Genomic DNA, 16,923 nt, shown 5'->3' on the forward strand with positions numbered 1-16,923 from the left:
TCACTAATGCCAGCCTAGCACCTCTTTGTCAGGACCTTTACAATTCTTTTTCTTTGCTTCAAAAGTTTTTTTAAAAAACAAACAAAAAAACCCTACAAAAACGATACAAGTCGTTACCATGGGCAACGGATCTCAGCTCACTATTGTCAGCCTAGCACCTCTACTTACCAATAGCTGGGTCTCTAATGCAAAGGGTCTCAGCTTGCTAATGTCGGCCTAGCACCTCTACTTACCTTTACCTGGGTCTCTAATGCAAAGGGTATCCCGCTCACAAATGCCAGCCTAGCACCTCTCTGCAGAATCCCATTATAACCGCCCACGAGGTCCCCACAGGAGCAGAGCAGAGTCTGACTGCAGTATGATAAGGAGGCGTTTTATAGCTGTGTCAGGCTGATTGAGCAACCAATCAGCTTGAACTATATCAGCCGTCCTTACTGTCACTTTTGCTGAGGGGGCGCTGTGACGTCCACGAGATAAACAAAGGATGAGCTTTAAAATGAACCAATCAGCAACTCTCATCTCACTAATGTTAAATCTGATTGGTAGATTTGGGGGACTGCTATTTACATATTATTATTATTATTATTATTATTATTATTATTATTATTAATAAGCTGATTTTTGTGTTTTTAATTTAATTTTATTAAAAGTACATTTTTTTTTTTTTTTACATGATTTTGTGTTTCAAACTTTTTTTTAATATTCATAATATCTACTAGACCCTTGTTCGGACATATTTCTGTATCTTACATGTCTACAATTTAAAAAAAAAATTTCATGAAAAACAGTGTACCCCGCTTTGGGTACAGAAATCTAGACATCAATGTAACGCCCAGGTGGTTAATAAACAGGATTTGTATAGCGCCAACATATTACGCAGTGCTGTACAATAAATAGGGATTGCAAATGACAGACTGATGCAGACAGTGATATAGGAGGAGAGGACCCTGCCCCGAAGACCCCCGAAGGGTGAATTTCACACACAATAGGACATATTGTGTCTATGATCTTATTTTATAATAATTAATAAATTATCTGAAATATTATTACAATGACAGTACAACACAATACCTAATGCTGCTTTTTCATTGTCTTTACTCGTTTCCAGTTGTTTATTTTCATGGCTGATATGGAAATCCAACAAATCTCACTCCAAATCTAATTTTTTTAAAATCTAAATTGCTTCCTCTTCTGTAATTTGTGTAGTTTAGAGATTGTCCTTTTAGCAAAGACTGTTATGTTTTTTTGGGGATCTGTCTTTCGTAGTACTCTTATTTAACCGTTAGATGGCCTCAGTTTGCCGGCAGGAAGAACAAGCTATGAAAGCGGAGTAACTCGGCCTTGTCGTCACCATGACAACCTTATAGGCTTTGTATATGAAGATAAGAAGCCGTTAACTAAGGTTGTGACCCGGTAGTGAAATCACCGCCGGGCCGCTATTTTCATTTCGTATGATGGGCCACACATAACTAAAACATTCTAAATACCAGTTTGTGTGTCTTTTGCCCTCATCAAACATGGCTGCCCGCACAGGACGCGGAGTTATGACTTAAAGGCATAAGCTCCGCCCTCTTTCCCGGCTCCTGTAAGCTGTGCTGATTGTGGTGCGGCAGACTTACTGGCAGGCCGCAGTCATGGGGATCTTGGAGAAGATTTCGGAGATTGAGAAGGAGATTGCTAGGACCCAGAAGAATAAAGGTGATGGAAATTGATGGGCATGCCTAGGGCAGGTTGTCCTGGCAACGTGAGTTCCTGGGTGTCCAGCAGTATAGGGATTACATATGACAACATGGGGCCTTTCAGTATGGGATTGCTGGGAGTTGTAGTTCATCTACCAGTCTAAGCTCACAGGTGTATGAAGCTCACAGGTGTATGTGTTGCATTCAGGGAGCCCATGCACCTCCTGTGTGTTTTGGGAATTCTGTAAAATGTGTTTGGTCAGCGCAGTCGCTTTGTTGCAGAAATGCCAGAACGTTCCATGAAAAAACTGCAACATGCAAGTTATTTTGTGCCATGTGGTGCACCGTAATGCGTGTGCATGAAAGCTGCATCGCCGTAGTATATTCAGGTGTCATTTACTAGAGTTCTAAATTGTAATTTTGTCTAAAGAGGAACTAAATTGAAAAGTGCCTAAAACATAAAAAAATACACTTACCTTTACTCTCGTAGGGCAGTCGATCAGCCCTGGGGTGTCTTCCATCGCTTCCCGCATCGTCCCGGTATCTGTCTCCAAAGCCGACGTGGAGGCTTCCGCCATCTTCGCCTCCTCGTCCAGGTTCTTCTTCCTATGTCACCCGACCCAGGTGGTGGAACTGGAGATGTAGGTTGGAAAAAAAACTTGCAGATCGGCAAATTTTTTTCTCTTCACCAAAAGGCTCTATCTGCGCGTGCCCAAAATGCTTGAGCATGCGGAGAAGAAGCACCCAAGAGCCTCCCAGAATGCGTGACGTGTGTATTCCGGGAGGCTCTGCGCTCCCATTCAGTCTCGACCTCCTAGGTGATCGAGAATTAGGGACCGTGCAAAAAAAAAAAAAGGTGTAGCATGTTAAAAACCTAAACAAATATAATTTTTAAATTTGAAATTTCTGAGTTTAGGTACACTGTAACGAAAATCTAAAATCATTATTAACCTCCTTGGCGGTATGATTATTGAGGATTTTTAAATGTTAAAGCTGTAAAGTTAAAAATCCTCATTATTTTTAATTTCCAAGCCGGCATCGGCTTCCCTTGGCCTCAGGTCCCCAACGTTTACATGCCGGGGATGCAGATGGTGGTCGGGCATGGCTAAGTTACGCAGATGCCCGCCCGGCATCACCAGGGGAAGAAGATGCCAGGCATCGCTCGGGGACGCCGCGGCCACTGCTGTAGGACGCCGCTGGAATGTGGGAACCAGGTAGGAGTTTTAAACTCCCTGGCAATTCTTTTCTGTGTGTGGGTCAGGTTACCGCTTTTGGTATGGAAAATCCACCCTGAGCCACACTCGGGAATTCCACCATGGAGATTAATGGACCAATTGCATGGGGAATGCTAAAAAAAAGTTTCATGATCATTCTTCTCTGCACCCAATACTAAAAACAAAAAGAGCACAGGCTTAGATTAAGGCTGGGTACACATTGAATAAAAGAACATGTCCTTTCTGACAAAAGACTGTAGGATGAATGAGCGAGTTCTGTACATACAACGCCATTTTGCTCTATGGAGAGGGGAGACGGGTGAACGAAGAAGCGGCACCCTTCTGTGCACTCTCCCCTTCACTTTCATTACAATCATCCATGGATCCGCCTGGACAGAAGTCCAGACGATGAATAACAGCCGCCAGATTCTTGTCCGATATCAGCTCTGAGGCGATTATCAGATGACAGTCATCTGATGTGTGTCCTTACCCCCTCTTTATGTTTTGCTGACTGCTGTCCATGAAACAAAAGGTAAGGGGAGATCTTCTAATAGTGATACCTTTCAAAGAATTCCATTTTCTATATATTTCTGAACAGTAATTTATCACATGACAAAGTGGAATTTTGATCTTACATAATTGTGAGATAAAATAAGGATCGCATTTATAAAAGCTCATTAACTTTTATGTCTGATACTTTATTGTTATGTGTGTCATGTGACTCGATCTTTGATTTTTCTTCCAGCTACTGAATACCATCTGGGTCTGCTGAAGGCAAAACTCGCCAAGTACCGTGCCCAGCTTCTAGAGCCATCTAAGTCGGCTGCTGGAAAAGGAGAGGGCTTCGATGTTATGAAATCTGGAGATGCCCGTGTGGCACTGATCGGGTTCCCCTCTGTGGGTAAGGTCAGTAAACCATCTTATACGATCTACACTCTCCCTCTCGTACATTAGTGGTCATCTTTTCACACAGCTAAATAAAAGGTCCGTGGGTTTGTGCAGGCTGGCTCTGCCAAGTAGTATTGGTCCTGAAAATATGAAGCACCATCTTATGGGAGGTGAGTCGGTCACAGCTCAGGGAAACTTCTAAGAATTTCTGGAGAAACTACGGGCTTCCTCCGAGTCATAGGTGGCTGGAACTGTTTTGCTTTTCTATGGGCAGCACGGTGGCTCAGTGTTTAGCATTCTGGCCCTTGCAGCAATGGGTCTCAGGTTGGATTCTCGACCAGGGCACTATCTGCATGGAGTTTGCAGGTTCTCTCCGTGTTTGTGTGGGTTTGTTCCGCGTACTCTGGTTTCCTTCCACATTCCAAAAACATGTTAATTGGCTTCCCCCAATAATTTATATTAGAATAAATAGACTAGAATATTAGACTAAAGACATAGGACTATGGTAGGGCCATTAGATTGTGAGCTTCTTTGAGGGACAGCTAGTGACATGGCTTTGGACTTTGTACAGCGCTGTGTAATATGTCGGCGCTATATAAATACTGTGTAATAATTATAATACTCTGCTGGTCGCAGGCCCTCTGACGTTGTCATGTACAGTATTGTTAGTAAAGATATCGAGGGCCTGGCCACAACCCGGAATGTTAGAGAGAGGAGAAGCTGGTCTGTGATTTCCACATTTCCAGTTGGGCTTTATGTCATACTAATGTTTAAAGCAAACATTGAAAGTGTCATGGCTGCCTTCTGAGAATGCTGATTTTATGGCTCATTGGTTTTTAAGCAGAACTAAAACTATGAAATGATATATATGATCAGACAGGTTCTAAATTGCTGAAGGGACAGATGATGTCCCCTACAACAAACAAACTTATCTGCCTGATCGCAGTCTTTTCTATAATACACCTGTGCAGATCAGTGTACAATCCAGGAATAGCTGGCTCCCGGGATTAGATGAACTCCTGTGTTCGTGCAAAGGAGTGGGATCATTCTGGCTTGACCAATCAGGATGCCCGAATATCCTGAACCCGGAAGATGACTGGGTAAAGATGTCGGCCCAGCAAAGGAGTGAGGAGAAGTGAGTTTAGTTTAAAAAAAATTGCTGACACTAATTGGCTATTTGTAAGGGTGACATTCCGCCCACTGATCAGCAGTGTAAAAGACATTCTACCCACTGACCACCATGCTAATATAAAGTGAGCTGTGGATATAGTAATTATAGGAGGGGTTCTTTGATGACCTGAAAGTTACTTCAAGGGTTCCCCTATGGTATAGATGTCGATAAACACTGCCCTAGTTCCATCTCCTCCTACATGTTTGTATTGGAGCAGCTCTGTGATAGGCTGCTTTACTTACCAATAGTAATTGTGTCTGAGATAGGTTCAGGAGGATAAGCCTGAACTATAGGAACTATCAGGAAATCCATGAGCATTGCCCAATCTATGCCATTGTATTGGCACATCATGCATTGCACAGTACCTCCCATAGGCACTCCACATTTATTATTGTGCATTTACGCAGTCACAAAACTCCTTGGTAAATCTCAGCATCCTTTGCAATACATTTTATACATTTTTTTTTCTTTTTTACAGTCCACCTTTTTGAGCTTAATGACATCCACAGCCAGCGAGGCCGCGTCTTATGAGTTCACAACCCTGACCTGCATTCCTGGAGTGATAGAGGTAAGTGTGCCTTTTAGGTAAACTATAACAGTGTTTTATTCATTGTTACAGGTTCATAAACTGTTTCTTTTGTTTCTCACTACACCTAAATACAGCACACATTTGAGATGCTGAGCTTTCTTGTAACGCTGTCGGCATACATTTTGGTGAGCTTAGTATAACTGATTGGGTTACATATTACTTTTCTGCTAGGGACGTTCACGTTGTTCTTCTTTGCCATTCAGACTTTGCAGTACAACCAAGAGTACATAAAGACAATGGCTTCTTCCCAAGATCAACACCACTTGTTGCATCAGAGCTGAGCCCATTCCATTTGCAGTTATGTGTCTGCATTGCATAAAGGAGCAGGGTGTTATTTAAAAGTGCAATTAACTTGTTGATGGGGCAGGGAAAGCAAAATATAGACAGAATAAACCTGAACTGTTACCAGGTTGAATATTTCTATTTTTAATTCTTTCCTTTTTTTGCTTTTTTTTTCAGTACAAAGGAGCAAACATCCAGCTTCTCGATCTTCCTGGAATCATTGAAGGGGCGGCGCAGGGTGAGTGTCTCTCCTGAGAAGTTTAATAGCCATTTTATGGCATATTATGTGCCAATTGGAAATTTTTTCCTCCGGTCTTATCATTTTTGGGTGCTGACAGGAAGATTGTCCTTTGTGATTGTTGTGTCTTTACACATTTTTTTTTCTATTCCAGGGAAAGGCAGAGGACGTCAGGTTATCGCTGTAGCTCGGACATCGGATGTTGTCATTATGATGTTGGACGCCACAAAGGGTGAGGTCCAAAGGTAAGTAGATTCACTGTACCACAACACTCACACTTTTCAGTGATTGCCTTTTATATAATCAGGAGATGAAATGTTCCCTATAGCAGCCAATTAGATGCTTATTTTCCCTGAACCAGACAAATGACAGCTAGAAGCGGATTGTTTAGGAAATATTCCTGACACAATGCGATCACTAAAACACGCAGACAAATACATACTCACTCATGTAATAACTCCACACATACTTAATGCATTGCACTAGACAAAGTGATTGTTTTAGTTTGGCTTTGTCAAGCCCCGATCTACTGCTGCAAGACTTTGTGTGTTCCTGTGGTGAGTCATTTATTATCCGACAGAACTGGTCTCCCTTCAATTGTCATATTTTTTCCTGTGTCAGATCTCTTCTGGAGAAGGAGTTGGAATCTGTGGGTATCCGACTGAACAAGAAGAAGCCCAATATTTATTTCAAGGTGGGTGATCAGTTATAAATGCACTTATGCTTGCTCTTCATCTGGTTCTAAAGTTTCCAAGAAGACATTAAAAAAAAAACATCCCTCCTAATATGTTAAAAATGTGTTGCATTTGAGCAGTTCTAAATAAAAAATGTTTATTAGATGAAGCAACATAAGTTCATTAGTGTGTCACATTAATTTTTAAGTGCAAGCAGTCTAAATACCTAAAGAATAAAACTTTTGGAATCCTTATACAGAAGAGCTTGGAGTTAAAATGGGAGAAAGAGCCAGTCATGCTGCAGACTAACAAGCATCGATCTCATGGGAAGAGAGAACAGAAAGATGAGGTCATGAGTTGGCTGGTTATCCTTTACTGACCAAACACAGATTTGGGGTGATCCTTTAGGTATTATTTACATACAGCAGCGTTGTGTGGCACTAAATCTCTAGTGGACAGAAATACAAATCATGTTAAACAGTTCCAATATATGTTTTACATCTGTTTCCTTAGTGGTTTGTCTCAATTCAACTTTTAGAAGTTTTATAAATTTATATAACTGCACAAAAAAAATAAAATGGTGAGATCTGTATAAAGGGTTAGTATTTTACAAATAGCATCTGGTTGTCCTCATGGGGGGTATGCAATGATTAATTTAATCTACATCTGTTGTAATTTCTTGCAGCCTAAGAAAGGAGGAGGAATTTCATTCAACTCTACTGTACCTCTCACCCAGTGTTCTGAAAAGCTGGTGCAGCTCATTCTTCATGAATATAGTATCCTTTTTACTGTACATATCAACAAAGAAACAAGGTTAATGGAGTATATATTGTGCATATCTCCTGGAAGTATTTACAAAATTGAAGCATTTTACATGTATTAATAATGCAATCAACCAAACTTGTTAAAGTCATGCACAACATAGGTGCCAGTTTACTTTCCAGGCTCCAAATCAAGTTGGCATGTAACTAGTTCTGATCACATCTACTGCAGCTAAGGCTTTACATATATATATATATATATATATATATATATATATATATATAAAAAGAATGATCCTTAACTGTGCTTTCCAGAAATGTTTAATGCAGAGGTCCTGTTCAGAGAAGACTGCAGTCCGGATGATTTCATTGACGTCATTGTTGGAAACCGAGTGTACATGCCCTGCCTTTATGTGAGTCTTTGAATAGCTTTAAAATCTTGTTTTCAAGGTGACTAGACTAATATGTCAACATTCCTATTGTGTTGTGCTTTAATCACATGACATTCAGCCCTATAGGGTAACTTAAAGCAGACCTATCACCAGAATTTTTAGTTCATATAAAAGGGTAGATAAGATTACCTAATATAAAAGGGTTATCTTTTTTTTTTTTTAGGGGCCTAATAGGGGGGAACCCTATGCCCTACTGTCTTTACCCCCACAGCAGTAAAGACTGAATGGAAGCACAAAGCCTCCTCGGATACCTATGTCATGTATCCCAGGAGTCTTCGGTCTGCTCCTTCTGTGCATGCCCGATCTCGAAGGGGCTTTTTCTTGCAATAGGAAAAGTGAGGTTCTCACTTTCCGGGCAGTTTTTTTTTTTTTGTTCCTTATTTACAGTTCGCTACGTCACGCCTCTCGCTCCTGTTTATTGCTAGGTTGAGTGATGTAGTTACAAAAAGATACCAGCACACGGTGCTTCCTTTGTGCCTGGATGAAAGAGGACTGCAGAATCCTGCAGGACTGACTCAAAGCCATGTAAGGAGGGATCGGGGTCTCTTTCTAACAGATGGCTTCATATGTAACAGGCTCCACTTTTCCCACAATCACCTTTGTGGTGCCCACAATTTTTTTTTTTCTGATGATTTGTAAAGCTACGTACACACGTCAGATGATTCTAGTCTGATAATAACCTCTGGGCTGATATCGGACAAGAATCTAGCGTGTGTACAGCTCTCGTCGTTTGTCCTGGTAGATCCACAGCTGATGGACGAGGAACGATCGTAATAAACATAAAGGGAAGAGAGCACAGTGGGGTGCCGCTCCGTCTTTCCCCCCCTCCTTTCCAACATCACTATTATTGCACGTGTGCCTAACTACTCCATTGTTGGTGCTGTAGCTGGCTACAGAAATTGCTACAAACTGCTGGTGTATTGGCATGATTCTCAGCTGCTTTAGATTCCATGAGTAATTGCACATCCATTGCATAGCCTAATATCCGCACTGTACACCAGCAGTTCTGAAAGTACATCTGGCTTTTTGGAGATTGTAGTAATTTACATGACTCTGCCCACTGTCCTGAAAGAAGAATAAGTCCTATTACAATTTTTGGGGATAGGTGATGGAATGGGACATTTAAATACCTTGTGTTTTAGAAAGTTTTAAACATCACCTGATGGGGATATTCACTGTATACATTGATCCTGGTGACAGCTTTCACTGAGACTAGAAAAAAGCTTTTCATTTTGAGTTTTCACCAGCAGTAACATCAGTTTAAACCATTTCCAATGTGATTGTAGGTGTATTTTAGAGATGAGAACTACAGAACTGTATTATTCCCATGATTAGGGATTGGTATTACCCCCGTTCTGTTTCCTGTTTTTAGTGTAGAGGCCACTCAAGTGTATGGGAAGCACCCTGGACCTGCAAGTTTAATATAAAGTTTGTGGCAATCCTTATATATTTTTAATGGTCACATGAATGTTTTAAATGTAATTTGTCCTGCAAGGTTTCACTGATCAGGGGTTTCAGCTGTCACTGAGTGACATGGCTGAAAGGTCAGACCTCTTTTTAGTGATCGTGATACCCCTTGAGGGACTTTACCAGGAATCCAATAGGGAATGTGAAGTGGATTGGATTATTCATCTATTAATCATCCGTTTGACCATTTATTTGATACTTGGAAAACTAAAAAAAAGGATTGCTTACTACATTGATAACACTTCTACTGTTAGGTTTTGTATATATTAGAAACTGGCATATTATTTGGAGAAGAAGCAAGGATAAACTGAAAGTTTGTTGGCAGAAACTGAATATCTGTTTGCACCACCATCACCGCCAGCTATACTCAGAAAATGTATCACCTGAATGTAGAACTTGGTCATGTCCAGATTCAGTAAGCTCCTTCTACTCAGATGTGATGACTACATTTTTTATATTTATTTTTCTTTGAAATTACCGGGTGGTGCTGCCATTAACACACTTTTTTTCCGAGAGGATCCACATTGTCACCTTTGGATAGAACTACACCCTTCTACACTACACACTAGCACCCTTCTTTTCTCTAAAAATATAAGTGTGAGGGGTTTTGTATTTATTAACAGACTACGGCTATGTACACGTTAGATTTTTGTCATTGGAAACATGCTTTCATGATCATTTCCAATGACTGAAGACCGAAAGATGACTGAATGAATTCTGTACAAACAGCGCTGTTCTGTTCTATGGGGAGGGGAGAATGAGCGAGTGGTACCCTGCTGCATTTTCTTCCCTTGCCTTCCATTGTGTTTGTTTTTGGTGATCAATCCTCTGTTTTGTTTTTTACAGGTATATAACAAAATAGATCAGATATCCATGGAGGAAGTAGACAGGCTGGCCAGGCAGCCACACAGCGTGGTAATCAGGTGAGCTCAGGGCACTCTGTATACAATGGGTCTTGCTTATCAACGTGTCTGAATGAACTGTTACCTTTGTTTTTTTGTAAAGGAAAGACATAAAACAAAAAACTCTTTTCCAGAATTGAAAATAGGCTTGCATGTTCCTGTGCCATATTTGTAGAACTGCAACATTGTCAGACTATTTTCTAACCATCTCCACTTCTTGTTTCCTTCTTAGCTGCGGAATGAAGCTAAATCTGGACTATTTACTGGAAATGCTGTGGGAATATTTGGCACTCACTTGTATCTACACTAAAAAGCGAGGGCGTAAGTTATGTTCTGTAGATTTAATGAAATGCCCCAGTCCAAAAGTAACAGACACAGTGGTATGCATTCTGAAAACATCTTTTGATATCGGAAAACAAAACATCAAAATTCTTCCTCTCCCCATGCTTCTTGTTTGCCTGTCTTGTGTAAATGCTGTGTGGTTATGTGTCAGGACTTGTACAATGTTTCTGCATGGCAATTCTTGGGCCTGACAGATAGTCATTATGCACTGCATATTAGGAGAATGAGTAGAATGCCATGTTATAATAATTAATAATAAACAGGATTTATATAGCGTCAACATATTACGCAGTGCTGTATATTAAATAAGGGTTGCACATGACAGACAGTGTCACGGGAGGAGGAGAGGACCCTGCCCCAAAGAGCATGTTCCCCCATGCTTTTAAACCATAGATATTTCTAAGAGCCTCAGCAGCTAGGGCAACGTAATGGCTGGGGAAGTATCTCCTGCAAAGTGAGTAAAGTATAAAAAGAACCTGAAGAAAATAACTTTGCCCTGAAGTGATGGGATAAAGGGATTACATTATAACATGTAAAACGTAGCCCAATACGTTTATATTACCAGATCCAGAAAGTCATTCACCCCAAACGTTGGTGGGTGAGGAATTAGGAAACTTTACTGTGCATTACTTGACCGCCAGCCCATATGCCTGACAAGCACCTCTCACCCTGCCACAGTTGGATTTACGAGCATCGCCTATTATGACTACAATCAGGACCCATAATATCCACCCCTTTTCCTTAAATACAAAAGCAATATGTAGGTCTGTCTGTTATAACTTATCACTTTTACTATTGTAATGACTTTTTTTTTCATTTCTGTACAGAGCGGCCAGACTTTGGAGATGCAATTATCCTTAGAAAGGGAGCTGCCGTGGAACATGTGGTCAGTATATCTTGGATGTGACTGTGCTATAAATTTGGAATGTTAAACAGAAAAAAGTGGATGAATTTGGTACTTTTAAGGCATTCAATTAAACAAAAAATATTCATAAACATAATTTAAAACATTCATTTATTCAAAAGTTTCATGAAATCATTAAATTAATCTTTACAATTCCATAGTTGGTCTAGTGTGTGTTAGTAGGCATTAAACGTTTAATGGAGCGAAGTCCGCTTCATCAGGAACAAATAGCCTATAATCACAGGATATTTGACATTTTACATAATTCATATCATATGCCAGATGTATATATATCATACAGTTACGCACATTTAATTTTCTTTTGTGGATATGTTAACTGTGAATCATTATTATGTTCCTATATATCAAAAAGTCCCTGTCCATGCTGTGGTATGGACCAAGACCAACTATGGAATTGTAAAGATCAATTTAATGATTTTATGAAAGTTTTTCAAATTAAGTTTTAAATAAATTAATGTTTTATGTTATGTTTATGAAGTATGTATATTTTGTTTGAATGCCTTAAAAGTCCCAAAATTATCAACTTATCTGTTCAAATTGTTTAAAATGGTGATGTGGAATGTGATATGAATTTGATGGAAAAAAAGGAGTTGTCCACATTGTCCTTTATATAAATTAAAAATGTATAATATTTGTTCTATTTACATGATATAATGGTAAGTATTTGTAATTACTGGTAGTCTATCCATGTCATGTTGTACTAACCTATCGCCCCCCCCACCCTCCTCCGCACTACTACCTGTTTGTTCTATTGGAGCAAAGGGATGACACATTTTTTTAGCAGTCCTGTAATCGTTCTGTAGGTAATTATTCACCATTGGGGGGATCAATTGATTGATCAAGTTAAAAAAGCCTGTTTCCTGTTGTATCTCTTCTTGGATAAGCATTACACCATATTCCTTACCTTAAGAGTTAACAAACAATGCTTGGCTTTCTTTTAAGAAGTCCCAGCACTGATTGCATACTTTAGGCACCCTGTGTGCAACTGATTACATCAAGCTCTGCCAATGATGGAATGTGTCCCTCCTGTGGAATTCTTTCTGCAGGGTTTTACTTTGCTATCCACCAAGTTCAGAACTGTACTAGAGACAAACTTTCATTTTCTGTCTATTATTGTGACTAATTTATTAAGCAGTAAGTTGATTTGTCTGCCTTTTTAATCTTTATTTTGTGACAGTGTCATCAAATTCACCGGACCCTCGCTAGTCAGTTTAAATACGCTCTGGTTTGGGTAAGTACCCCCCACCCAACAAAATATAGTAATTGACCTTATCAATGTTTAACCTTAACCTTACCTTAAATTTGTCCCTGCCAGGGAACCAGCACCAAGTACAGCCCTCAGAGAGTAGGCCTCACCCACAACATGGAGCACGAAGACGTTATCCAGATTGTCAAGAAATAAGTCAAAGACGTTTCATTCGGCAGATGACGTACAGAAGCCATTTAATTGTCCTGTCACAACTTCCACCCAAGAAACCATAAATTTCTCTGCAGAACATATTAACCCATTCAAGTTTCATGTTCGGGAGTGTGTGGCTGGTTTTACAGCTCTGGCATGAAGATGGAATCTGTGTCACAATTATCCCACGCAAACACTGATGTAATACATACCGGCATTCTACAGAATTCTGGAGTTGCACCATTTAAAACCAGTAAAAACAGAATGCTTTATTTCCTACTGTTAATTCAGGTGACTGTTATTCTAACTAACATTTGGTGATCCTTTCTTTGGCTTATCCCAAATAAAAACAGTTGCACTTTGGTACTTGTTTCTTTCTGTATTTGTACACTGTATTTCTGTAGGGGCTGATTAGCCAGAGGATTGTGGGGCCTATTAGCCTGAGCAGGGCTCCTCTATGGTGTATATGTGTAGGGCCCAAGAGCATGAGCGAGGCTCCTCTATGGTGTATATGTACACTGTATGGGTGTAGAACCTATTAGCCTGAGCAGGGCTCCTCTATGGTGTATATGTGTAGGGCCCAAGAGCATGAGCGAGGCTCCTCTATGGTGTATATGTACACTGTATTGGGTGTAGGACCTATTAGCCTGAGCAGGGCTCCTCTATGGTGTATATGTATAGGGTCCATAAGCATGAGCAAGTCTCCTCTATGGTGTATATGACTGTGTATGTGTGAGGCACGTTGTGCTGTCTGTAATCTAAAGGCCCATGAGCAGCGCTCTGATGTGATTTAAATGTCTGTATCAACTATGTCTATATAGTTTTTATCTGGGATATGTTTATTTCCCTAGTGGTTAAACTTGGTGGACTTACCGTATTTTTCGGACTATAAGACGCACTTTTTCTTCCCCAAAACTGGGGGGGAAAAGTGGGTGCGTCTTATACACCGAATCCATGTTAAATGTACCGGTAATTAAAAAAAATCATACCCGATACCGCGATCCCGCGATGCTGTGGGCTTCTTCTTCTCCTCGCTCTCCTCCCGGCTGCAGAGCGTGTCTCCTCCTCCTCTGAGCGAGGAGAAGCCGACACGCATACCCCCGCGATCCCATAAGCAGGCTGATCCAGCCTGCTTATGGGATCGCGGGGGTATGCATGTCGGCTTCTCCTCTCTCAGAGGAGGAGACACGCGCTGCAGCCAGGAGGAGAGCCAGGAGAAGCCGACAGCCGTGCCCCCGCGATCTCATAAGCAGGCTGGATCAGCCTGCTTACGGGATCGCGAGGGCACGGGTGCCGGCTTCTCCTGGCTCTCCTCCCCGCTGCAGCGCGTGTCCCCTCCTCCTCCTCTGAGCGAGGAGAAGCCGGCACACGTGCCCTCGCGATCCGGTAAGCAGGCTGGATCAGCCTGCTTATGGGATCGCTGGGGTATGCGTGTCGGCTTCTCCTCGCTCAGAGGAGGAGGGGACACGCGCTGCAGCCAGGAGGAGAGCGAGGAGAAGAAGAAGCCCACAGCATCGCGTTATCGCGGTATCGGGTGAGTATGATTTTTTGGCACAGGGTGATCAGAAGGGGATACATTGTGTCAATGTATCCCCTTCTAATCACTCTGTGTCAATGTATCCCCTTCTGATCACTCTGTGTCAGAGTGATTAGAAGGGGATACATTGACACAGAGTGATTTTTTAGTATTTTGTTCAGAATCTTTTTTTTCTAGGTTTTTCTCCTTTAAAATTGGGTGCGTCTTATAGGCCGGAGCGTCTTATAGTCCGAAAAATACGGTATGTCTTTTCAACCTGACTTACTATGTAACAATGTATATGTAAAGAGCCCATAAGCATGAGCAGTGTGCTGCTGTTGTGTATATGTCTGTATATGAAAAGGTCTATTAGCCTGAGCAGGGCTACTGTATGGTGTATATTTGTGGGGCCTATTAGCATAAGTATAATTTATAGCATATCTGTGTTCTGTGCATGTGTGAGGCCCGTTAGCATAAGTAGGGATCATGTATAGTACCTATGTGTTCTGTATATGTGTGGGGCCCATTAGCCTGATCTGGGTTCCTTTATGCTGTACATGTGTGGGGCCCATTAGCCTGATCAGTATGGTTATTGGGCCTGTTATTGTGAGCCAAGCGCTTCTATGGTGAACATGTTTGTATGTGTATTCTCTATAAGTGGGGGACCTATTATCCTGTTCAGGACCTTCACTATAGTGTTGTCATCTGTAAATGTATGCTGTATGAGTGTAGGGCCCATCTTCAGTAGGACTCAATAATGAAAGTGTTTTGTTAATATATTGTAATAGGGTGTCAACGCTATTCAACGAGAAATGTCAACGAGAAATCAAACAGCAGCATTGTCACCTTCTGGACTATTCTAAATGAGAAAATTTAAGTAGTCCTGAAAGCAAACACAAAAAATCTAAACACAAACCTTTAATAAATGGCAACTTCAGTCTTCTAGATGTGACAGATTCTTTTTTTTTTTCCCTTATATTTCAGTAAAACATTTTGTCTCCTAGGAAGGACAGTGCTCATTCACTGTACTGTTGTTTTATGATACGTGCCTTTATTTCTATTTCTTTCTCTCTCTCTCTCTCTCTCTCTCTAGAGAGAGAGAGACTAAACTATCCACACACAACAGAATTGGAATAAAGGAATTTGCTATGACATTTTTTTGTAGCATTTACCTTTTATTCTTGTACTGATGTACTCCTACAATTAAATAACTATTTCTGCTTTTCATAATGTACATTCGAAGCAGCAGCAGCAAGGCCGAGTCTGCCTCATTTCCTGGCTGGGGGACCTCCAGCATCTTCTATCTTCTTCTTCCCCAGTCTGACTGCCTCATACTTATCCCTTTGATTCAATGGGTTCAGGAAGTAGCTTCAGCAAGTTCTTTAGATTGCTTTAGGATGAAGCTGGATGATTTCTAGAGGCACTGAACTGGGGATCAAACCTATAAATAAAGATAACAGAGACTGTTGATCCAGGGAACATCCGACTGCCCCATGGGATCAGGAAGGAATGATTTTTTCCACTGTTGGAGCAAATTACACCAGAATTTTTTTTGTCTTCCTCTGGATCATCTATGTCTATAGTTTTTTTTTTTTTATCTGGGATATGTTTATTTCCCTTGTGGTTGAACTTGATAAACTTATGCCTTTTTTTATCAACCTATCTATGTTTTAAATTGGTTTAGAAATCTTTCTAATGAAGTTCCCAATATTTGCAAAAATAGCAAATGGGAGAAAAAGCCAGCCAACCACTACCCACATCACTTAGAGACTGTGCATATCAATTTCACATACAGTAACCTTTTTCATAAGACAAACATGGGGATGGCCATTACTGACTCCTTTGCCTTAAAAATCCTATTTTTATGTCATGCTGAGCCTAATGCTTCAAAACTTCAAGCAAATACAAATATAAGGATGTTGGCCTATTCTCTGACCTCCTCAACTTTACCTGTTTCGGGTCCACATTGCAGAAAGTGCTGAAGCCTGCAAACAAATTTAACAACATATGCATGATGGCTCAGTGGTTAGCACTCTGGCCTTTGCAGCACTGGAGTTGCAGATTGCAATTTCAGCCAAGACACTATCTGTATGGAGTTTGTATGTTCCCACATCCCAAACACCTGCTGCCTTCATTTTACTGGCCGGTGTTGGTGACATATGACTAGGTAGAGACGTTAGATTGCAAGCAAATTTGTGACATGACCATAGACTTTGTACAAATACTATGGAATAAGTTGGCGCTATATAAGTATAAGATGATAATAATAACAAGCAGTTAGAATTTTTTAAAAGTAGTTGGCAATGAACCCCCACCCTATACAACCATCCTATATCTCTCATGACCGATTTTCTTCTTATTTTCTTCCTCCAGGTGTGGTGATAGAAGAAGGCCGGTGAGGGGTTAAAGGCATTGTAGCAGTTC

The 16,923-nt window shown here is 40.8% G+C and overlaps 1 protein-coding gene across 1 annotated transcript; it reads left to right on the forward strand.

Moving 5' to 3' along the window:
* Positions 1-1,543: 1,543 nt before the first annotated feature.
* On the forward strand, positions 1,544-13,346 carry DRG2 (developmentally regulated GTP binding protein 2). The gene is made up of 13 exons (XM_072417442.1): positions 1,544-1,698; positions 3,639-3,799; positions 5,431-5,520; positions 6,001-6,061; positions 6,216-6,306; positions 6,683-6,755; positions 7,421-7,511; positions 7,812-7,909; positions 10,262-10,338; positions 10,550-10,638; positions 11,487-11,545; positions 12,762-12,815; positions 12,900-13,346. Exons 1-13 carry the CDS (start codon positions 1,635-1,637, stop codon positions 12,984-12,986), a joined length of 1,095 nt encoding a protein of 364 aa, XP_072273543.1. The 5' UTR covers positions 1,544-1,634; the 3' UTR covers positions 12,987-13,346.
* The last annotated feature ends 3,577 nt before the right edge of the window (positions 13,347-16,923 follow it).

The sequence above is a fragment of the Pyxicephalus adspersus genome, chromosome 7 (assembly GCF_032062135.1).
Source record: "Pyxicephalus adspersus chromosome 7, UCB_Pads_2.0, whole genome shotgun sequence".
NCBI lineage: Eukaryota > Metazoa > Chordata > Amphibia > Anura > Pyxicephalidae > Pyxicephalus > Pyxicephalus adspersus.